The sequence below is a fragment of the Papio anubis genome, chromosome X, assembly GCF_008728515.1.
Source record: "Papio anubis isolate 15944 chromosome X, Panubis1.0, whole genome shotgun sequence".
Taxonomy (NCBI): domain Eukaryota; kingdom Metazoa; phylum Chordata; class Mammalia; order Primates; family Cercopithecidae; genus Papio; species Papio anubis.
This window is the reverse complement of record NC_044996.1, coordinates 966,914-989,649: the sequence shown is the minus strand read 5'-3', so window position 1 is coordinate 989,649 and position 22,736 is coordinate 966,914. Positions and strand designations below refer to the sequence as shown.

General features: G+C 46.7%; 1 protein-coding gene, 1 long non-coding RNA gene and 1 pseudogene across 2 annotated transcripts; all 3 read right to left on the bottom strand.

Moving 5' to 3' along the window:
* Positions 1–589: 589 nt before the first annotated feature.
* Positions 590–1,487, bottom strand: CTAG2 (cancer/testis antigen 2). The gene is made up of 2 exons (XM_031660821.1): positions 1,349–1,487; positions 590–1,119 (listed from the first exon to the last, which is right to left on the bottom strand). Exons 1-2 carry the CDS (start codon positions 1,453–1,455, stop codon positions 819–821), a joined length of 408 nt encoding a protein of 135 aa, XP_031516681.1. The 5' UTR covers positions 1,456–1,487; the 3' UTR covers positions 590–818.
* A 4,074-nt stretch (positions 1,488–5,561) lies between these two features.
* Positions 5,562–9,206, bottom strand: LOC110742153 (annotated as a pseudogene).
* A 10,858-nt stretch (positions 9,207–20,064) lies between these two features.
* LOC103875544 lies at positions 20,065–22,730 on the bottom strand. Its single transcript, XR_004180637.1, has 2 exons — positions 22,492–22,730; positions 20,065–21,559 (listed from the first exon to the last, which is right to left on the bottom strand). It is a non-coding gene; the product is annotated as an uncharacterized LOC103875544 (long non-coding RNA).
* Between the last annotated feature and the right edge of the window lie 6 nt (positions 22,731–22,736).

The following is a 22,736-nucleotide window of genomic DNA, read 5'->3' as shown; positions in this document are numbered from 1 at the left end:
AGAAAGTCCGTTTCTTAATAGCAGACATCGCTCTTGTTCATTGGACTCTGCAAGCGGTAAGAGAATCTGCGTTTTGTTAACATTCCGTGTTTACAAACATTTTACGTTGTTCACATTATTACTATTATTATTATTTTAGAGACAGGGTCTCGCTCTGTCGCCCAGGCTGGAGCTCAGGGGTGCATTCATAGCTCACTGCAGCCTCGAGATCCTGGACTCAAGCCACCCTCCCACGTCAGCCTCCTGAGTTACTGGGACTACAGGTGCCTGCCACCACGCCCTCCACCCCTAATTTTTAAATGATTCTCATAGAGACAGAATCTCGCTACATTGCCCAGAGTGGCCTCCAATTGCAGGTCTCAAGCCATCCTCCCACCTGAGCCTCCCCGAACGCTGGGAATACAGGTGCGCGCCACCATGCCCGGCCCATATCACATGTTTAATGGTGAAATGATAATGCTGGTTTTATGCATCTGTTCAAGCACATGTTTTTGAAGCATTTTTAGAAAGCACAAAAGGTCATATATGTTCAATGAAGACAATTTGGGAACAAACTTAATGCTGAGCTGGAAAAGCATCATACATGCTACTGTCATATATTTAACATATAAATGCAAGCATATTGAGGAAAGTATTCTAAAATGTCCACAGTACTTAAAGCTGAACGGCGGGACCCAGTGGCTTTTCATTTTCCCCCATTTCCCAAATTGTCTTCCATTACCTTGTGCTACTTCAATCTCTGAATCCCAGAGCCTCCCCTGCAACCCGAGGACAAGGGCACGCAAGTCTGAAGGTGCCTTCGCTCGCCGAGAAGAGACTCAGACACGGAATTGTAGCTCACTTTTATTTCCTACAGAAACAAACATGTAAGCCGGCCTCCTCCAGCGACAAACAATCAGGCCCCCACAATGAAGTGGCCGCTCGTGCAAGGACCATCCCCTAGGGGAGGAGGCACGACCTAGGAAGGGGCGCCAGGCTGGGCTTAGCCTCTGTCCTGAGTGAAGCAGAGCCAAAAACACAGGCAGAAAGCACTGCGTAATCCACATCAACAGGGAAAGCTGCTGGAGACAGGAGCTGATGGAGAGCTGGAGTTGGCGGTGGTCTGCAGCAGTCAGTCGGCTAAATGTGAGGGGCGAAGAACATCAGGTTAAAGGCGACACCTCTGCACCCATCTCCCCGGGCTCCCTCGGGTGGCGGCGGACCTGGTGTACCAGGTCTCTGTTCTGAGACCCTGTGCTTGGGTGTTCCCAGGTCTCTAGCTTTCTACCCCTCCGGGGAGGCGGATCCCAGCCTCCAACCCACCACCATCGTCCGTCCAGTCCCTTCCCTGTCCTGGTCCCGAACCGACATAAACAGTAGGTTGCCGGACACGGTGAAGTCCTTCAGAACCGCCCCTGGTCGGGGGAGCGGTGTGGCATCCGGGGACAGGACCCTGCGGACCAGCTCCGCTTCCATGGGGCGATGAAGGCATCATTGATGTTCCATTGGGGCGGTTAGAGCTTGGACATGCCTAGGGCTGCCCGGTGCCCATCCACAGGCTGTCTTCCAAGTCCCTGGCTTCCTTCCACCGCTGTGCCATTCCTGTTGCTCCACCTTCCCCTCCACCATCCTTGTCCCACCGTTTCCCCAGCCCATCCAGCCACCTTCCTGTCCACCTTCCCCCAACTCCTGATCCTTTCTCATACCACAGACCCCCACCTCCTGGCTTTTCACCCGTCCACCACTCCATGCACCACCGTTACCGCTCCACCTCCCATCCCCCACCTGCTCCCTTCCTCCGAGCCACACACCCCCCACCTCCATCCCCGGCCCCTCCCCCCACCCTCCATCTCCCCGCCACCTCCCCCCCACCTTCCCCCCCACCTCATTTCTTCCCCATGAATACTAAACCAAGCGTCTTTCCGCCCCTAGCCCCACTAGCACTTCCATTCTATTTTAGAGGCTGCACCGCCTTGGCTTCCATTAAGTAGCCTCCTCGGCCCGAGGCCCTTGCTGCCCTTGCACCCTGGGGACCTCCGTCGCCCGCAGCACCCGCCTCTCCTGGGCCGCCAGGAACGCCAGGGCCTCCTGGGCCATCAGCATCGCCCGCCGCACCCCCTGTGCCCTGGCCTGCGGCCCGCATGGCTCCTGGGCCTCTGTGGTGTCAGAGACAAAGTCAGGGCCCACGAGGACGCGGAGGCAGTGAGGCTGCAGGAAGTTCCGCCCCTGGCGTCAGGTGGAGCCCCTGGCAGCCTGGGATCCTCAGGGCGCCTGCGCTCAGGGGTCCTACTTCCGGCCCTGAGAGACCTAGGCTGACCCACATGAACCGTGACTGGTTCTCCCGGCCCGCCCCACCCCAAGAGGGCCCGGGCGGAAGGTGGCCACGATGCCAGCCTGGACCCCTCACCCCTGAGCAGCCGGCTGTCCGCCCGGGAGCCTGTCCCGGAGGCCTGCAGAGTCCAGGCAGCCGGGGAGCCCAGCTGTGTCAAATCCCCTGGTCTCCCTCACACCGAGGAGCAAGGCGGGCCTGGGAACATGGGGCCAGGGCTGTGCGGCCATCGTCCCAGACTCTGCCTGCCCTGCCTGTCCTTGGGGGAGTGCCCAGGACAGACCACGGGGCCAGGCCTCTAACTGGGTTCAGCAGCTTCGGTCCCTGTCCTGGTCGCCCAGCCAGGTGGGGGAGCTGGAGCTGCAGGTAAATTCAGTTGGGGTGGCCCGTCACCCAGGGGCTCCCTGGCCCCGAATTAGGGCCCCAGTAAGCCCAGGGCTCCCTGGCCCCAGGTCCAGCCCACGTGGATGGGAGGCACCAGCGGGACCAGAGCTGGGGGAGGGAAGGGAGCCAGGACTCCTTGAGGGGACCCCATAGTTCCCTTGTCTCCCAGCACAGACCTCATGGGATCTCCCTCTCTCCCTCCTTCCCTTGCTCCCCTGGCGGCGTCGGAGGTCTGCGGAGGGCCCTCAGCTGGGAGGTGACCCTGTGGTCTGCTGGCCTGCCGGGTGCTGGCCTACTTCTGTGTCTGGAAGGGCGTCAGATCCACAGGAAAGGTGCTGCGAGAGGTAGGCAGGGGTGGGGGTGGCATGGTCCTAGGAGCTGGGTGTCTGTCTCCACACCCTGTTCACAAGTCTGTGGGAGGAGAGGCTGCACTCCTCCATCCCGGGTGTCTGGGCTGCTCAGCAGGCCAACTCAGGCTTCCCACATCCTGCACCCTGGGCTGGGCATGAAACCGATCCAATCGTCCCGTAGGCTGTTCTTTTTGATAAACATAGAAACTGACCCTTCTGGTCTTCAAGCTTGAACCTTACAGTTGTTTTATCTGAATTCCTTCCTCAGGAAATGACCTTGGGGCCTCTCAAAGTATCAGAGAACCGAAACTCACCAGATCACATCCAGGCAATGAGATGCTGGACCCCCTCATTCATCAGGATTGCTTTCTGGGCCCTCCCGAGTTCCTGTTTTCCTACACATTGGTGCATTTCTTCCCTGCTATATAAACCCTTAGTTTTAGTCAGGGAGATGGATTCGAGACTTAACTCCCATCCCCCGGCTGCAGCACCCAATTAAAGCTGTCTTCCCTGGTAATTGTCTTCGTCTCAGTCTTTGGCTTTCTGTGCGGCCAGCAGCAGGACCTAGACCAAACCCTTGGTATTTTGGTAACATGCACACCCCCAGGAAAGGACCCCGGACACGGCTCCCACCTCTAGGCTTAAAGCGAATGCACTTCCCACACCTCCAGTCTTCCGTGTAGCAGCTTTTACCTACGTATGTCTGTGCCACATCCAGTCCTGAGACAGCTGAGTGACCCTGAGAAAGGCTTCCCCAACACGGAAACAGAGGCTGGACGGCTGGGAGAAACAACAGAGAGGCTGACAGGACTCTTGGGGACATTCTTAGAGCGCTAAAAAGTCAATGCAGACACAGCAATAAAAGCATGCCATTTTCCAAAGCAGGCTCCGGCTTCCGCCTCTGCTGCTTTAAGAAGGGGTTGGGTACACCCAGGAGGTGAGGAGACCTCCTCAGCTGGAGCTGATGGGTGAGCAGGCTCTGCTCCTGGAGGCCCTCTGCAGCCGGCACCCTTCTGGGGACTGGGAAGGGAGCAGGGAAGGCAGCAGCCCAGGGAAAGCCTCGTCCCCCTGGGGCCGAGGCACTTGGCGGGAGAGCAGGATGAGAGTGGGCTGGAGAGCAGCCACACTGGCGGGGAAGGATGGGTGAAGGGATTCCACAGGTGTCTAGAAAGCTGGAAAGAGCTCCTTAGCAGGTCCAAGCCCCAGGTGTAGGGGAGGACCAGATGTGTAGTGGAGGACAGAGACCATTGTCCAGGGGGATCTCCAGGCGTTGGCATTATTGGGTCCTACTGAGATGGGGCCGTCAAGGAGAAAACACAGGCTGTGTGTGGCAGGGCGACAAATGAGTGCTGCTACCAAGCTCTGTCCTGTTTTCTATGCACGTCTCAGAGCCCCTCCAGTGACTGTCATCTCCGGCGTCCTCCTGCACCTCTGTGTTTATAGACATCTTCTCACATTTCAGATCCTGCTGAGCCTCTGGGCCCCCTGCACGTGCCTTCTGACTCTCAGCTGCTGGGATGGGCACCTCTGTGCCCTGTGCCCAGCGCCCCTCCTGCAGCTCCCGACACATCTCCTTTTTTTCCTATGCCCTGCACAGGGTGGGCCTGGAAGCTCGGGGGAATTTGTACCCTTGGACACAGCCCCCCACTGATGCGGCCAAGAGTCACTGGATAACTGTCTTAGTCTCTCACCCTTTGAAGGACAACTCTGAGGTGCGGCTGACTGTGGAGAGAATGAAATGAAACGGATGCACAGCGATGGGTGTGGACAAAGGAACACCGACTTCTCAGGCTGCCGATACGTATCTCAGTAGAAGCACGGGGGAGGGAATGCTATATAGAGAAATATTGCTATAGTATCTGAAGAGTTTAGAATGTATTGACCTAATATAGACACAATAAAAGTGAAAACATTGGAAGAAAATTTAGATGAACTTTATTTGATTGTTGGAATGGAAAAGACTTTCTTTCTTCCTTCTTTCCTTTCTTTCTTTCTTTCTTTCTTTCTTTCTTTCTTTCTTTCTTTCTTTCTTTCTTTCTTTCTTTCTTTCTTTCTCTCTCTTTCTCTCTTTCTTTCTTTCTTTCGTTTTTCCATTATTATACCTTAAGTTCTGGGGTACATGTGTGCGATGTGCAGGTTTGTTACATAGGTATACAAGTGCCATGCTGGTTTGCTGCACCCATCAACTCGTTGACCCAGCAATTCCATTACTGGGTATATACCCAAAGGATTATGAATCACTCTACTATAAAAACACATGCACACGTATGTTTACTGCAGTACTGTTCACAATAGCAAAGACTTGGAACCAACCCAAATGCCCATCAATGTTAGACCGGATTTTAAAAATGCGGCACATATGCAGCCATGAAAAAGAATGAGTTCGTGTCGTTTGCAGAGACGTGGATGAAGCTGGAAACCATCATTCTCGGCAAACTAACACAGGAACAGAAAACCAAACACTGCGTGTTGTCACTCATAAGTGGGAGTTGAACAATGAGAACACACGGACACAGGGAGGGGAACATCACACACCGGGGTCTGTCGGGGGTGGGGGGGCTGGGGGAGGGATAGCATTGGAAAAGACTGTTCTAAGCCTACTAGCAATGACAATAATGATAACCAGTAACATTTGTTGGGTGGTTACCACGTCCCAAACCACTGTCGTAGGCACTAGACAAGAATCAGCTCATTTATCCAGAAATACACCACATTTTCATCGTCGTTATCCTTGGCGGCGAGATAATGGTTGGTTTTTTATTTTCTCTTCCAAACTTGCCCACATTTCCTCTTCTTTTACAGTGAACATGTATTACATTTATAAGCAGAAAGTGATTAAGAAAGTTATTCATTACTTGCTGTTGAGGAAAATTTCTAATGAGCTCCGGAGTGAGCCAGTTTGCCAAAGTTTAAATTAGCCTGTTCAATTCACTGGAGGCCGTATTTTTCCTCTGAAACTTGTTCTAATTGGCACCTTTTCTTGACGCAATGAGGCGGACGGTGCCGTGATGAAGTCCCTGAAGTCACCAAGCCTTGGGGCCCACGCTAGACACCACGGGGCCGATGTCGCCTGGCTCTCCCGGTTGTCTCTGTGGCTTTCAGCCACTTCCAAAAAACCATTGTTTCCAAATTCCATACACGCAGTTCATCCTACCTTGAAAGTTATTCCTCCAGAGGGCTGTTGATAGTTTGCTTCATCAGCATTTTGTCACTACCACACAATGAGATTTTCTTTTTCTTCCACACCTTGGGGGCACTCATGAAGAACACATGTGTGCTTAAACACAAAACGTACCAGGGCCCATAAGAGCCCTTCCTCTCCAGAGGGCTGGTCCTGGTCCACACACGCTGGCAGTGATAGCCTTTGTGTTTCCGAATCAGAGAAGACTTGCTCGGAATGGATGAAATGTATTTGAAATCACATTTGGCATCATCTGGAATGGCGAAGCTTCAGAGGTGACAGGGCCAGGATGTCTATATTCAGAGAGGGCCATCGAATTAAAGTTAAGCAGGGGTCTCTCTGCTTGAATTCCGGAGTTTCAAACCAGTACAGTCATGTGAGCTTGGATGGCCTGTAGGTACTTCCAACCCAACCTGACCCCAGCTGACCTCACTGCCTGTCCCCCGACTCCCGGAATGGCTTCCCTCTGCTTCGTTCTCTGTCTTGGCGACACGTGTTTCCATGGCCCCGCACTCCGTCATCTCACCTTCCGTCTAATCAGTTTCCTTCAATGTGTCGTCTCCACCCTCCCCAGGCCAGGTCGGCATCATCTCTCACCTATATGATGAGAACAATCTCCCCTGCTCTACACAGATTCCCAGCCCCTTTCCCAGGAATTTGGCCTGAGTGGGGCGGTCTAAGTGGGGATGGTGTAGGCTGGCCTCATGTGGACCAGGGGGAGGGCCCAGCCATACCTACCAGGGCTGGTGAGAGCGGCTTGTTTCGCCCTGTGGGGGTCATTGCGGGCTCTTGTGTCGGACTCAGGATGGGGGTCTGTTGGGAAGCCCCGGCTGGCCTAGTCCCCTGGCCTTGAGCCTTTGGTCTTCTCTGAGCGCCCACCCGCCATCACTTGAGGACAGTGAAAGGCAGCTGTGTTGACCCTTTGAGCAGCATGTGGCCGTTCCTAGGTTTGGTGGTAGGGGTGAGTGACCCTTTCCTGTGCAGGAATGGCGAGTACCCATTGTATGACAGTGATTTGTCTTAGTGCCTAATAGCCCAGCCTACTTTGTGAGCTCCATAAAGGCAGGAAGCTTGTCTGGAGCTTTTCTGTATCCCCAGTGCCAAACCCTGTACTGGGGAGACAGGAGGTACTCTCTCATTCTTTCTTTCAAGAAATATTTCCTGGCCGGGTGTGCTGGCTCACACCCGTCATCCCACCATGCTGTAGAAGATGGAGTTGAGCATGTGAATGAGGACCACACACAGCACAGAGAGTACCAGGTCGCCCAAGCCAGAGTATGCAGAGTTGGGAAAGATGTAGCAGGGGACTGAAGTGAGGTAGAAAAGACAGATCATAGTGAGGTGGGCAACACAGGTAGGAAAGACTTTTCTTCAGCCCCGGGTGGAATGAGTCCTGAACAGCAGCCACAAGGTGTCCATAGGAGACCATGACCGGAATGCAGAGTGCAAGAGCCACCAGAAAACTGAAGAAGATCAGGGCAAGTTCATTGGTATGTGTGCTGGAGCAACAGAGTCTGAGCAGGGAGGGAGGTCGCAGAAGAAGTGTGTGACGAGGCAAGGCCTGCAGAACTCGGGTAGAGCTGTGAGGATGGTGTAGGTGAATGCGTTGGCCAAGGCCAGCAGGGAGGAGATGGAAGTGAAGCCCCTGTGGGTCAGTCGGCCCACGAGGACTGAGTAGTGCAATGGCTGGCAGATAGCTGCATAGTAATCATAGGCCACGGCTGTGAGGAGGAAGAACTCCCAGGGTGCCAGGACGTGGAGAAAGCATATCTGGATGAGACAAGCATAATAAGGCATGGGCCCCACTAGAGCCAGCAAATGCACCAGCACCTAAGGCATCATGTTGGAGATACAGGCAGCATCCATCAGCGAGAGGTTGCCCAAGAAGAAGTACATGGGAGTGTGGTGTCAGTAGTCCACTGCGAACATGTGGCTCCCAACCCACAACCACTATGTAGATCAGCAGAAAGGTGGTGAACAGCAGGGGCCTCCAAGCCTTGCTGTCCCTCAGGCCTTCCAGAAGCAACTGGGACACTAGGGTCCCATTCCACAGCTGCAAGGAACCACGCACAGAACCCTGCACCCTGTAGTGTCCAACTCAGAGTCAGATGAGAGTCTAGGTGTGGAGTCCCAACTTACAAGGGGAAGATGGGATGAGGGAAGGACTAATGACTAGGCAGGCAGGTTTCAGATTTAATGGAGGAAGACTTGTTGGTTCAATACAATGAGGAGCCTCAAATGGCCAGGCAAATCTTTCATCTCCTGTTGAATAGAGCTTTTTTTGGGAGGAAGTGATGGGGATCAGCCTTTAGGGTATCCATGGATGGCTTTGCTGGCAAAACTGTGGCAGGTGGGAGGGCAGATACATATACAGAAAAAGTCTCTATTCCTGGAACAAAAATCCTCCTGCTCCCTGAATGAGAGAGTGGGTCCAGTAAAGTCCACCTTCCACCAGGCAGCTGGCTGCTCCCCCTGAGGTGACAACCTAATAAGCGTTGCTTTACATTGGGTACACAGCAGTGGTAAGTACCCAGATCAGCCTCGGTGTGGTAAAGACCATGTTGTGTCATCCTTCCCATAGCTGTGTCTCAAATCTCCCTGTTTGCAGAGTCAGCTCAAGCTGTGTGGAAGGCTGCGGCCATCAGCTTGTGCGTGCCTACCTACCTATGTGTCCAAAACTAGGTCTGCCAGCCCAAAGACATCAGGACAACAGACACCAACCTGTCTTGTCTGTGAGGAAGGTGTGGGAGGAGGAAGAGGGTGTCTGGTATCTGGAGCGGCTTGTGGCTTGAAGGAGCATTTCACCGAGCAAGGTTCCCACAGAGAGCCTGCCCCTGGGGCTGACACCGTATCTATGTCCTGTTCTCTGACACTTGGCCCTGTGCAGGCAGCATTCTTCTTTTCTTAGGCCTGTGCAGGAGGGACCTGCAGCCAGAGACCTGGAGCCAAAATCACAGGGCCCCTTGCACCTAGGTCGGAGCATGGGTCAAGGGGTCAGACCAGGCCGGCCTCCCTTCAGTTGTAGCCAACTTGAGACTTTGCTTTCATTCCCCAGATAATCTGACCCCAAGGAAAGTAATTCAACACTGCAGAAATGACGGAGACGGAGTGAAAGTTTACACATGCACACTCCCCCAACAACCCACAGAGTGACTACTGTTACCACGCTGGGTAGGTGCTGATAGCTAGAGTTCATGTTCCACATATCACATAAGGCTATATCTTTGTAATTTCTTTCCTTCTACTAACATTGTGCTTGCTTTGTTCTTGTGATTCTAGTTTCTTGAAATGCAACATTAGGTCATTTATTTGAGATATTTCTTCTTTTTGATGTAGGCATTTATTGCTATAAACTTCCCTGTTAGAACTGGTTTTCCTGTATTCCGTAGGTTTTGATATTTTGTTTCCAATTTCTTTACTCCCAGGGAATGTTTAAATTTCCCTTTTAATTTCTTAATTGACCCATTGATTGTTCAGTAGATTTTTAAATTTAGATATTAATATGGTTTGGCTCTGTGTCCCCAACCAAATCTCAATTCAAATTGTAATCCCCATAACCCCCATGTGTTAAGGGAGGGACCCAGTGGGAGGTGAATGGATCACTGGGGAAGTTTCTCCCATGCTGTTCTCCTCATAGTAAGTGAATTCTCATGAGATGTGATGGTTTTATAAGTATTTGGAAGTTCCTCCTTCACTCTCTCTTCTCTCTGCTGCTGCCTTACAAAGAGGTGCTTGCTTCCCCTTTGCTCTCTGCCATTATTGTAAGTTTCCTGAGGTTTCCCCAGCCACGTAGAACTGTGAGTCAATTAAACCTCTTTTGTTTATGAATTATGCAGTCTTGGGTAGTATATTTATAGTAGTGTGGGAACAGACTAATATAGTAAACTGGTACTGCAGAGAATGGGGCACTGCTATAAAGTTTGTTACATAAGTAAATGTGTCCCATGGTTGTTTGCTACACCTATCAACACATCACCTAGGTATTAAGCCCTGCATGCATTAGCTGTTTATCCTGATGCTCGAGGAGCCAAGTGTTAATCACCAAAACAATTGGGAAAATGTCTCCAGGGCATGTCACAGATCTTGGCAGCAGCCCCTCCCATCACAGATCCAGAAGCTTAGAAGGGAAAAATGGTTTCCTGGGTGGGGTCCAGGGCCTCTGCTGCTCTATGAAGTCTTGGGACTTGGTGCTCTGCATTTCAGCTGCACCAGCTGCAGCTGGGGCTACAAGGGGCCAAGGTATAGCTCAGGCAGTGGCTTCAGAGGGTGCAAGCCCCAAAACTTGGTGGCTTTCATGTGTTGGGCCTGCAAATTCATGAAAGTCAAGAAGTGAAGTTGGGGAACCTCCACCTAGATTTCAGAGGATGCATGGAAACACCTGGACGTCCAGGCAGAAGTCTGCTGTAGGGGCCAAGCCCTCATGGAGAACTTCTGCTAGGGCAATGTAGAAGGTATATGTGGGGTTGGAGCACCCATAGAGTCCCCATTCACTAGAATGGCATTCACCCATCCACCAGAAATGCTGGGTGATGGTTCACCAATTATTATGTTGCCTCTCTGAGAGAGATAATCTGGCCATACCAGGGGGAGAGGCTGTTTCCTGATGGTCCACACCTGTTAACATCAAAATGTTAATTGGATGCAGGCCCCAGGGAGAAGAAACTTTCTGGGCATGCATATTAAGAGACAAAAATGGTGAAGTATGATCTTCCATTGGAAAAAGGAAGAAAGCCTCAGGTGGGCATGCATGTATAACTCCCTAGACACACTGGGCATGCTCACTTCCCAAGGGTAAGGAGGGCTCTGTGCATGTGGGCAGCCCACCCTAAGGGAAGAATCATGGGAAAGAGGTGAGCTTATAAATGTCCTAGGATCACAGTTAAACAGGGCACTTGACCTTCTCTCTTTAATTAAACCTTCATGTGCCCCCTTGGGTCTCTTCCAAGTGCACCTTGCTTTCCTGTTGTAAGGCATTTTAAAATAAACTTCCATTCCTGCTCTGGAACTTGCCTCGGTCTCTTTTTCTGCATTATGCCCTGCAGTCGAATTCTTTCTTCTAAGGAGGCAAGGACTGAAGTTGCTACGGACCCATACAGATAGGCCAACGGTAACCTGGGGTATCTCAAATCTCTGCCACCACTAACAAGTTCTCACAAGATCTGATGGTTTTGTAAGGCAGTTTTCCCTGCTCTTACTCACTCTTTCTCACTTGCCACCATGTAAGATGTGCCTGCTTCCCTTTCCACCATTTCCTGAGGCCTCCCCAGCCATGCAGAACTGTGAGTCAATTAAACCTCTTTCCTGTATAAATTACCCAGTCCTGGGCATGTCTTTCCAGTAGTGTGAGAACAAACTAATACAGATATATGTGTGGATTATCCGAAGTCCCTCATTTTCTAGTTTTATACCATTTTGTGATCAGAAAAGATACCTGATATGATTTCAGTCTTCTTGAATTTGTTAAGACTTGTTTGGTGGCATAACATATTATATATCTCAGAGAATGTTCCACGTGCAGTTGGGAAGAAAGTGTATTCTGCAGCTATTGGATGGATTTTTCTGTATATATGTGTTAGATCCATTTGCTCTAGAGTGTAGTATATGCTTGTTGTTTCTTATTCATTTTCTGTCTTGGTGATTTTTCCATTACTGAAAGAGGTTGTTAAAGCCCCCTAGTATTATTGTATTGCAGTCTGTCTCTTTTTCAGATGAATTAATATTTCTTTTATATATTTAGGTGCTCTAATATTGAGTGCACATATGTTTACAATTGCTATACCCTTTTGTTGAAATGACCACTTTATCATTACATAGTGATTTTCTTTGTCTCTTTTTAGAGGTTTTGACTTAATGTCTATTTATCTCATACAACTATAGCTATTGCTGCTCTCTTAGTGTTTTCATTAGAGTGGAGTATCTTTTTTCATCCCTTCACTTTGACTCTATGTGTCTTTACAGGTGAAATAAGTCTCTTGTAGGTAACAAATGGCTGGGTCTTAATTTGTAAATCCATTTAGCTAGTCTATGTTGTTTGATTGGACAATATATCCCATTTACATTCAAGGTAATTATTGATAAGTAGGAACTTACTACTGCCATTTTGTTAATTGTTTCCTAGTTGCTTTGTCAATTCTCTCTTTTTCCTTCTCCTACTGATTTTCTTTGTGGTTAAGGGATTACTCTCGTAGTATGTTTTGGTTCTTTGTTTTTTATTTTTTGTTTATCTGTTATAGCTTTTTGCTTTGTGGTTACCATGAGGCTTAAAGGAAACATCTTAAAGTTATAACAGGTTATTTAAAGCTGGTAACAACTTAGGTCACAAAAATAAAAACCTCTGCACATTTACTCCACTCCCTCTACACACAATTTTTTGAGACAGGAACTCACTCTGTTGACGTGGTTATAGTGAGGTGGCATGGTCAGAGCTCACTGTAGCCTCGACCACTGGGGCTCAAGTGATTCTCCTGCCTCAACCTCCCCAGAGGCTGAGATTACAAGCACAAGCCACTATGCCCAGGTAATGTCTTTTTCTTTTTACTACAGATGAGGTTTCCCCATGATGCCCAGTGTGGTCTCGAACTCTTGAGCTCAAGCAATCCTTCCACTTTAGCACAATATGCTGGGATTACAGGTGGCAGCCACTGCATCTGGCCCATATTTTGAGTTTTTCATGTCACATTTTACAACTGTTCATATTGCATATTTTAAAATAAACCATTGTCGTTATTCTTTTTTAATTATTATACTTTAAGTTCTAGGGTACATGTGCACAATGTGCAGGTTTGTTACATAGGTATACATGTGCCATGTTGGTTTGCTGCACCCATCAACTCGTCATTTACATTAGGTATTTATCCTAATGCTATCCCTCCCCCAGCTCCCCACCCCCAGAGAGGTGTGGTGTTCCCCACCCTGTGTCCAAGTATTCTCATTGTTCAATTCCCGCCTATGAGTGAGAACATTTGGTGTTTGGTTTTCTGCGTTTGTGATAATTTGCTGAGAATGATGGTTTCCAGCTGCATCCATGTCCCTACAAAGGACATGAACTCATCCGTTTTTATGGCTGCATAGTATTCCATGGTGTGTATGTACCACATTTTCTTAATCCAGTCTATCGTTGATGGACATTTGGGTTGGTTCCAAGTCTTTGCTATTGTGAATAGTGCTGCAATAAACATACGTGTGCATGTGTCTTTATAGTAGGATGATTTATAATCCTTTGGGTATATACCCAGTAATGGGATCGCTGGGTCAAATGGTATTTCTAGTTCTAGATCCTTGAGGAATCGCCACACTGTCTTCCACAATGGTTGAACTAATTTACACTCCCACCAACAGTGTAAAAGTGTTCCTGTTTCTCCACATCCTCTACAGCACCTGTTGTTTCCTGACATTTTAATGATTGCCATTCTAACTGGCGTGAGATGGTATCTCATTGCGGTTTTGATTTGCATTTCTCTGATGATCAGTGATGATGAGCATTTTTTCATGTATCTGTTGGCTGCATAGATGTCTTCTTTTCAGAAATGTCTGTTCATATCCTTTGCCCACTTTTTGATGGGGTTGTTTGTTGTAAATTTGTTTAAGTTCTTTGTAGATTCTGGATATTAGCCCTTTGTCAGATGGGTAGATTGCAAACATTTTCTCCCATTCTGTAGGTTGCCTGTTCACGCTGATCGTAGTTTCTTTTGCTGTGCAGAAGCTCTTTAGTTCAATTAGATCCCATTTGTCTATTTCGGCTTTTGTTGCTATTGCTTTTGGTGTTTTAGTCATGAAGTCCTTGCCCATGCCTATGTCCTGAATGGTATTGCCTAAGTCTTTTTTTTTCTTTTTGGTTTTAGGTCTAACATTTAAGTCTTTAATCCATCTTGAGTTAATTTTTGTATAAGGTGTAAGGAAGGGATCCAATTTCAGCTTTCTAAATATGGCTAGCCAGTTTTCCCAGCACCATTTATTAAATAGGGAATCCTTTCCTCATTTCTTGTTTTTGTCAGGTTTGTCAAAGATCAGATGGCTGTAGATGTGTGGTGTTATTTCTGAGGCCTCTGTTCTGTTCCATTGGTCTATATCTCTGTTTTGGTACCAGTACAATGCTGTTTTGGTTACTGTAGCCTTGTAGTATAGTTTGAAGTCAGGTAGTGTAATGCCTCCAGCTTTGATCTTTTTGCTTAGGATTGTCTTGGCAATGCAGGGGTGCAGTTTTCCATATAATGAACTTTAAAGTTGTTTTTCCAGTTCTGTGAAGAAAGTCATTTGTTAACTGACTAGGGATGGCATTGAATCTATAAATTACAGCAGGCAGTATGGTCATTTCACGATATTGATTCTTCCTATCCATAAGCATGGAATGTTCTTCCATTTGTTTGTGTCCTCTTTTATTTTGTTGAGCAGTGGTTTGTAGTTCTCCTTGAAGAGGTCCTTCACATCCCTTGTAAGTTGTATTCCTAGGTATTTTATTCTCTTTGTAGCAAATGTTCACTCATGATTTGGCTCTCTGTTTGTCTGTTATTGGTGTATAGGAATGCGTGTGATTTTTGCACATTGATTTTGTATCCTGAGACTTTGCTGAAGTTGCTTATCAGCTTAAAGCTGAGACAATGGGGTTTTCTAAACATACAATCATGTCATCTGCAAACAGGGACAATTTGACTTCCTCTTTTCCTAGTTGAATACCCTTTATTTCTTTCTCTTGCCTGATTGCCCTGGCCAGAACTTCGAACACTATATTGAATAGGAGTGGTGAGAGAGGGCATCCTTGTCTTGTGCTGGTTTTCAAAGGGAATCCTTCCAGTTTTGCCCATTCAGTATGCTATTGACTGTGGGTTCATCATAAATAGCTCTTATTATTTTGAGATACGTTCCATCAATACCGAATTTATTGAGAGTTTTTAGCATGAAGGGCTGTTGAATTTTGTTGAAGGCTTTTTTTGCATCTATTGAAATAACCATGTGGTTTTTGTCATTGGTTCTGTTTATGTGATGGATTACGTTTATTGATTTGCATATGTTGAACCAGCCTTGTATCCCAGGGAGGAAGCCAACTTGATTGTGGTGGATAAGCTTTTTGATGTGCTGCTGAATTTGGTTAGCCAGTATTTTAGTGAGGATTTTCGCATCGATGTTCATCAGAGATATTGGTCTAAAATTATTTTTTTGTTGTATCTCTGCCAGGCTTTGGTATCAGGATGATGCTGGCCTCATAAAATGAGTTATGGAGGATTCCCTCTTTTTCTATTGATTGGAATAGTTTCAGAAGGAATGGTAGCAGCTCCTCTTCGTACCTCTGGTAGAATTCGGCTGTGAATCTGTCTGGTCCTGGACTCTTTTGGTTGGTAGGCTATTAATTATTGCCTCAATTCAGAGCCTGTTATTGGTCTGTATAGAGATTCAACTTCTTCCTGGTTTAGCCTTAGGAGGGTGTGTGTCCAGGAATTTATCTATTTCTTCTAGATTTCTAGTTTATTTGCATAGAGGTGTTTATAATATTCTCTGATGGTAGTTTGTATTTCTGTGGGATCAGTGGTGATATCCCCTTTACCATTTTTTGTTGCATCTATTTGATTCATTTTTTTGAGATGGAGTCTCACTCTGTCGCCCAGGCTGGAGTGCAGTGGTGTGATCTCGGCTCACTGAAAGCTCTGCCTCCCGGGTTCACACTGTTCTCCTGTCTCAGCCTCCCAGGTAGCTGGGACTACAGGCGCCTGCCACCATGCCTGGCTAATTTTGTGTGTGTGTGTGTGTGTGTGTGTGTGTTTAACAGAGACAGGGTTTCACCATGTTAGCCAGGTGGAGCTTGTGATCTGCCCATCTCAGCCTCCCAACGTGCTGGGATTACAGGCACGAGCAACCACACCCAGCCTATTTGATTCTTTTATCTTTTCTTCTTTATTCATCTTGCTAGAAGTCTATCAATTTTGTTGATCTTTTAAAAAAACCAGCTCCTGGATTCATTGATTTTTTTGAAGTGTTTTTTTGTCTCTATCTCCTTCAGTTCTGCTCTGAACTTATTGCCTTCTGCTAGCTTTTGAATTTGTTTGCTCTTGCTTCTCTAGTTTTTTAAATTTTGATGTTAGGGTGTCGATTTTAGATCTTTCCTGCTTTCTTTTGTGGGCATTTAGTGCTGTACATTTCCCTCTACACATTGTGTTAAATGTGTCCCAGATATTCTGGTACATTGTGTCTTTGTTCTCACTGGTTTCAAAGAACATCTTTATTTCTGTCTCCATTTTGTTATTTACCCAGTAGTCATTCAGAAGCAGTTTGTTCAGTTTCCATGTAGTCTTGTGGTTTTTAATGAGTTTCTTAATCCTGAGTTCTAATTTGATTGCACTGTGGTCTGAGAGACAGTTTGTTGTGATTTCTGTTCTTTTACATTTGCTGAGGAGCACTTTACTTCCAATTATGTGATCAACTTTAGAATTAGTGCAATGTGGTGCTGAGAAGAATGTATATTCTGTTGATCTGGGGTGGAGAGTTCTGTAGATGTCTATTAGGTCCTCTTGGTGCAGAGCTGAGTTCTAGTCCTGGATATCCTTATTAACCTCCTGTCTCATTTATCTGTCTAATATTGACAGTGGGGTGTTAAAGTCTCCCATTATTATTGTGTGGGAGTCTAAGTCTCTTTGTAGGTCTCTAGGGACTTGCTTTATGAATCTGGGTGTTCCTATATTGGGTGCATATATATTTAGGATAGTTAGCTCTTCTTGTTAAGTTAATCCCTTTACCATTATGTAATGGCCTTCTTTGTCTCTTTTGATCTTTGTTGGTTTAAAGTCTGTTTTATCAGAGACTAGGCTTTTTTTTTTGTTCTCCATTTGCTTGGTAGATCTTCCTCCATCCCTTTATTTTGAGCCTATGTGTGTCTCTGCATGTGAGATGGGTCTCCTGAATGCAGCACACTGATGGGTCTTGACTCTTTATCCAATGTGCCAGTCTGTGTCTTTTAATTGGGGCATTTAGCCCATTTACTTTTAAGGTTAATATTGTTATGTGGGAATTCGATCCTGTCATTATGATGTTAGCTGGTTATTTTCTCCATTGATTGATGCAGTTTCTTCATAGCATCGATGGTCTTTACAATTTGGCACGTTTTTGCAGTGGCTGGTTCCAGTTGTTCCTTACCATGTTTAGTGCTTCCTTCAGGAGCTCTCATAATGCAGGCCTGGTGGTGACAAAATCTCTCAGCATTTGCTTGTCTGTAAAGGAATTTATTTCTCCTTCACTTATGAAGCTTAGTTTGGCTAGATATGAAATTCTGGGTTGAAAATTCTTTCCTTAAGAATGTTGAATATTGGCCCCCACTCTCTTCTGGCTTGTAAGGTTTCTGCTGAGAGGTCCGCTGTTAGTCTGATGGGCTTCCCTTTGTGGGTAACGTGACCTTTCTCTCTGGCTGCCTTTAACATTTTTTCCTTCATTTCAACCTTGGTAAATCTGACATTTTATGTCTTGGGGTTGCTTTTCTCGAGGAGTATCTTTGTGGTGTTCTCTGTATTTCCTGAATTTGAATGTTGGCCTGTCTTGCTAGGTTGGGGAAGTTCTCCTGGATAATATGCTGCAGAGTGTTTTCCAACTTGGTTCCATTCTCCCTGATAGTTTCAGGTACACCAATCAGACGTAGATTTGGTCTTTTCATGTAGTCCCATACTTCTTGGAGGCTTTGCTCTTTTCTTTTTACTCTTTTTTCTCTAAACTTGTCTTCTTGCTTTATTTCATTAATTTGATCTTCAATCACTGATATCCTTTCTTCCACTTGATGGAATCGGCTATTGAAACTTGTGCATGCATCATGAAGTTTTTGTGCCATGGTTTTCAGTTCCATCAGGTCATTTAAGGTATTCTCTATATTGTTTATTCTAGTTAGCCATTCATCTAACCTTTTTTCTCAAGGTTTTTAGCTTCCTTGCGATGGGTTAGAACATGCTCCTTTAGCTTGGAGAAGTTTGTTATTACTGACCTTTTGAAGCCTACTTCTGTCAACTCGTCAAAGTCATTCTCCATGCAGTTTTGTTCCATTGCTGGCGAGGAGCTGCGATCCTTTGGAGGAGAAGAGGTGCTCTAGTTTTTAGAATTTTTAGATGTTCTGCTCTGATTTCTCCCCATCTTTGTGGTTTTATCTACCTTTGGTCTTTGATGTTGGTGACCTACAGATGGGAATTTGGTGTAGATGTCTCTTTTGTTGATGTTGATCCAATTCCTTCCTGTTTGTTAGTTTTCCTTCTAAAGGTCAGGTCCCTCAGCTGCAGGTCTGTTGGTTTGCTGGAGGTCCACTCCAGACCCTGTTTGCCTGGTATCACCAGCAGAGGCTGCAGAACAGCAAATATTGCAGAACAACAAATATTGCTGCCTGATCCTTCCTCTGGAATCTTTGTCCCAGAGAGGCACCCACCTGTATGAGGTGTCTGTCAGTCCCTACTGGGAGGTGTCTCCCAGTTAGGCTACACAGGGGTCAGGGACCCACTTCAGGAGGTAGTCTGTCCATTTTCAGAGCTCAAACACTGTGCTGGGAGAACCAATACTCTTTTCAGAGTTGTCAGACAGGGACGTTTATGTCTGCAGAAGTTTTTGCTGCCTTTTGTTCAGCTATGCCCTGCCCATAGAGGTGGAGTCTACAGAGGTGGTAGGCCTTGCTGAGCTGTGGTGGGCTCCACCCAGTTCGAGCTTCCTGGCTGCTTTGTTTACCTACTCAAGCCTCAGCAATGGGGGACGCCCCTCTTCCCACCAGGCTGCTGCCTTGCAGGTTGGTCTCAGACTGCTGCGCTAGCAGTAAGCAAGGCTCCGTGGGCATGGGATACACCGAACCAGGCACAGGAGAGAATCTCCTGGTCTGCTGGTTGCTAAGACCATGGGAAAAGTGCAGTATTTGGGCAATAGTGTCCCAGTTTCCCAGGTCCAGTCTGTCACAGCTTCCCTTGTCTAGGAAAGGGAAATCCCCTGACCCATTGCACTTCCTGGGTGAGGTGATGCCCCGCCCTGCTTTGGCTCACCCTCTGTGGACTGCACCCGCTGTCCAACCAGTCCCAATGAGATGAACGAGGTACCTCAGTGGAAATGCAGAAATCACCCTTCCTCTGCATCAATCACACTGGGAGCTGCAGATTGGAGCTGTTCCTGTTAGGCCATCTTGGAAAGGAGCCCCTTTGTCATTATTCTTTATAGTTTTGTCTTTTAACCTTCATGCTAAAGATGTAAGCAAAGTATACACCATCATTACAGTAATATTGTAAATGGAACTGTGTACTCACTTTTATCAGTGAGTTTGGTAAATTCAGACATTATCACATTCATTAACATCCTTTTCTTTCAGCTTGAAGAACTCCCTTTAGCTTTTCTGTAAGATAGGTCTAGTGATTATGAATTGTCTCTGCTTTTGTTTTTCTGAAAAAGTCTCTATTGTCTTGATTTTCTGGGTATAGTGTTTTTAGTAGGTAGTTCTTTTTTTTCCTTCAGCACTTTGAATATACTATCTCACTCCCTCTTGGCCTGTAAGGTTTCTACTGAAAAGTCAGCTATTAGACATATGGAACACCCTTATATGTTATTTGCTTCCTTTCTCTTGTTGCTTTCAGAATTCTCTTTTTGTCTTAGGTATTTGACAATTCAATTCTAATATGTCATGGGGTAGTCTTATTTGGATTCAATCTGATTGGTGTCCTTTGACCTTTCAGTACCTGAATATTTATATTTTTCTCCACTTTGGGAAATTTTCTGCTATTATTTCTTTAAATAAGCTTTCTACCTAGTTATTTTTCTCAGTCCTGCTTGAACTCTGATGACCCAAACGCTTGCCCTTTTGATGCTGTCTCATAAATCCCTTAAGCTTTTTTCATTCCTTTTTATGATCCTTTTTTGCTCCTTTGATTGGATAATTTCAAATGTTCTGTTGTTGAGCTCACTGCTTCTTCTTCTTCTTCTTGATCAAGTCTGATGTTGAGGCGTTCTATTGACGTTTTAGGGTTCAATTATTGTATTCTACAAATTTTTTTTGAGACAGAGTATCTATCAACCAGGCTTGAGTGCAGTAGTGGAATATCAGTCACTGCAACCTCCACCTCCTGGGCTCAAGCAATTATTTCACCTCAGCCTCTCAAGTAGCTGGTACCACAGTCTTGAGACACCACGCCAGCCTATTTTCTGCAATTTTTGTAGAGACAGGGTTTCACCATATTGCTCACGCTGGTCTCAAACTGTTGAGCTCAATTGATCCATCTGTTTTGGCATCTCAAAGTGCTGGGATTACAGATGTGAGCTACCAAGCTCCACAAGCAATTGTATTCTTCATCTTTAGGATTTCTATTTGGTTTGTTGTTGTTGTTGATTGTTTCCATTTCTTTGTCAAATTTCTCATTTTGTTCATGAATTGTTTTTTATTTTAATTATTTGTATTTTTGTAGTTCTCTGAACTTCTTTAAGAGGATTATTCTGAATTATTTCTCAGTTATTTCATAGATCTCCTTCTCTAATGGGTCTGTTACTGAAGCTTTATTAGTTTCTTCTGGTGTGTTGTATTTCTCAGGTTTTTTCATAATCCTTGTGTTTTTACATTGATGTCTGTGCATTTGAGGACATAGCCACCTCTTTCATTCTTTGCAGGTCTTCTTTGGTGGTAATAGACCTTTACTATTTGGTCTAACCTGAGAATCTGAATGGGCCAGCTGGTTGCAAACATACTCAAGCAGTCTTTGGTGTCATGTTCTTGAGTTACTTCCCGTGGTCTGAGTTTGAATGGTAGTGCTGCCTCGGCACCATGGTCCAGTGAGACTGCTGGCTGGAGTCCACTGTCAGGTGGGGCTGCTGCCTGGGCTCTGCAATCAACTCTGATTAGGCAGGGTTGCAGTTGTCTTCCCAGGCCATGTGGTAATATTGTTTGGAATCTGTGTCGTGTTTCCTAAAGTGTGATGCCGTTGGCTAGTTTCTCCAGTGTAGTGCCGCCATTGGCTGGAATGCAGAGCAACCACCAAAATCTGTTCCCTTGTCAGTGTAAGCTCCACCCCTAACCTCCATCTCCAACTTACCCCAAGTGTCCAACCCTGCTGGCACTCCCAATGTTCCCTGAAGTATGTGATAAGACTAAGCCTCCTCAAAGGGGTTCAGAATGGTGGGGAAGACAAATGTCAGCCTCCAACTCACTGCTCCCACGGTAGAAACTATGAGCTCAGAAAAATTCTCTGTGTGTGGTACTGTGCCAGCCTGGAGGAGGGGCAGCAAGATCAGAAAGAATTGTTCCTCTTACCATCTGATTGTGGGCTTTCTAGTTCAAAGGGGTGTCTCACATTCTCTTCTGAGTTCTGTGGTGCTCACAATGGTAGTCTTGCCTTTTGATAGTTACTGATTGGATTTCTGTTTGGGAGAGTAAAGCAGGAGAATTCCTATTCTTCCACCTGGCTGAGGTCATTCCTATATTTAGATTACAATTTCTTCTTATTTATTGTTTTCTTTTCTTCTTTTTTAGGACAGGGGCTCATTCTAATACCCAGGCTGGAGTGCAGAGGCATGATCTTAGCTCACTGTATTCTCAAACTCCTGGGCTCAAGTTATCCTCCTGCCTCATCCTCCCAAGTAGCTAGGACTACAGGTGTGTGCCACCATGCCAGGCTAACTTGTTGTATTTTTATTTTTCTAGAGACAGGGTCTCACTGTTTCCCAGGCTGGTCCCAAACTCCTGGCCTCAAGCAATTCTTCCACTTCAGCCTCCCAAAGCACTGGGATTATAGGCATAAGCTACTGGGCACAGTCTAATTTGCTTTTCTATACCTGATTTTCTAAAATATTGTTCTATCAGTTACTAAAAGGGGAGTGTGAAAATATTCACCTCTGTGGGTTTATGTATTTCTCCTTTTTTTTCTGTGAGGTTAACTTCATGTATTTTGAAGCTCTGTTATATTCAGTGCACACATATTTATTGTGTCTTCTTCATGAATTGAACTCTTTATCACTCATAAATGTCCTCTGTCCCATTTTATTCTGTGTATTCCATGGGTGATGAGAAAGGCATCCTGATGCGGCTGGTGGGGACCCGGTTAAGGAGCCATCTCCTAGGACTTGGCCGGTGCCGATCTCATCCCCTCAGGCTGTCTCCTCACACACTGGCCCAGGTCCTGAAGCAACCCCACCCAGCTGCCGTGATTCCCCACTTTCCTCTGTAGCACCCCAAGCTGACTACTGCGTACCCTTCGAGGGCCCTCCCCACCATGACCCCTGCCGCATCGGCCGGGCCCCGCCTCATCGCTTGACACCCCCATACAGCCCACACCCCACCCACCAGCTCTCACCTTGCCTGCTTTCTGCTACTTCCTCTATCCCTGTATTTCACTCGGCTGGGCTCTCTAATTTGAAGTTTCTCCAGTGGTGGGCTGGGGGGCGGGTGTTCAGGAGAGCAGGGTCTGTTCAGAGCTGCAATCTAGTCCTCCTTACTGTCCTCCATGATCCCAAATTCTAAGCAAAATACATTTTAAACACAGCGTTGCACGCAATTGTCACCCTCTCAGAGAGGCTTTTCTGGCCAGCCTCTTTAATA

Bases quoted from the DNA above. Each gene is read 5' to 3' on its own strand.
- CTAG2 (XM_031660821.1), bottom strand. From the start codon at position 1,455: ATGGAAGCGGAGCTGGTCCGCAGGGTCCTGTCCCCGGATGCCACACCG. The intron at 1,120-1,348 runs GTCGGTTCGGGA...CCTCACATTTAG, and splicing joins TCCGGCAACCTACTGTTTAT to CCGACTGACTGCTGCAGACC.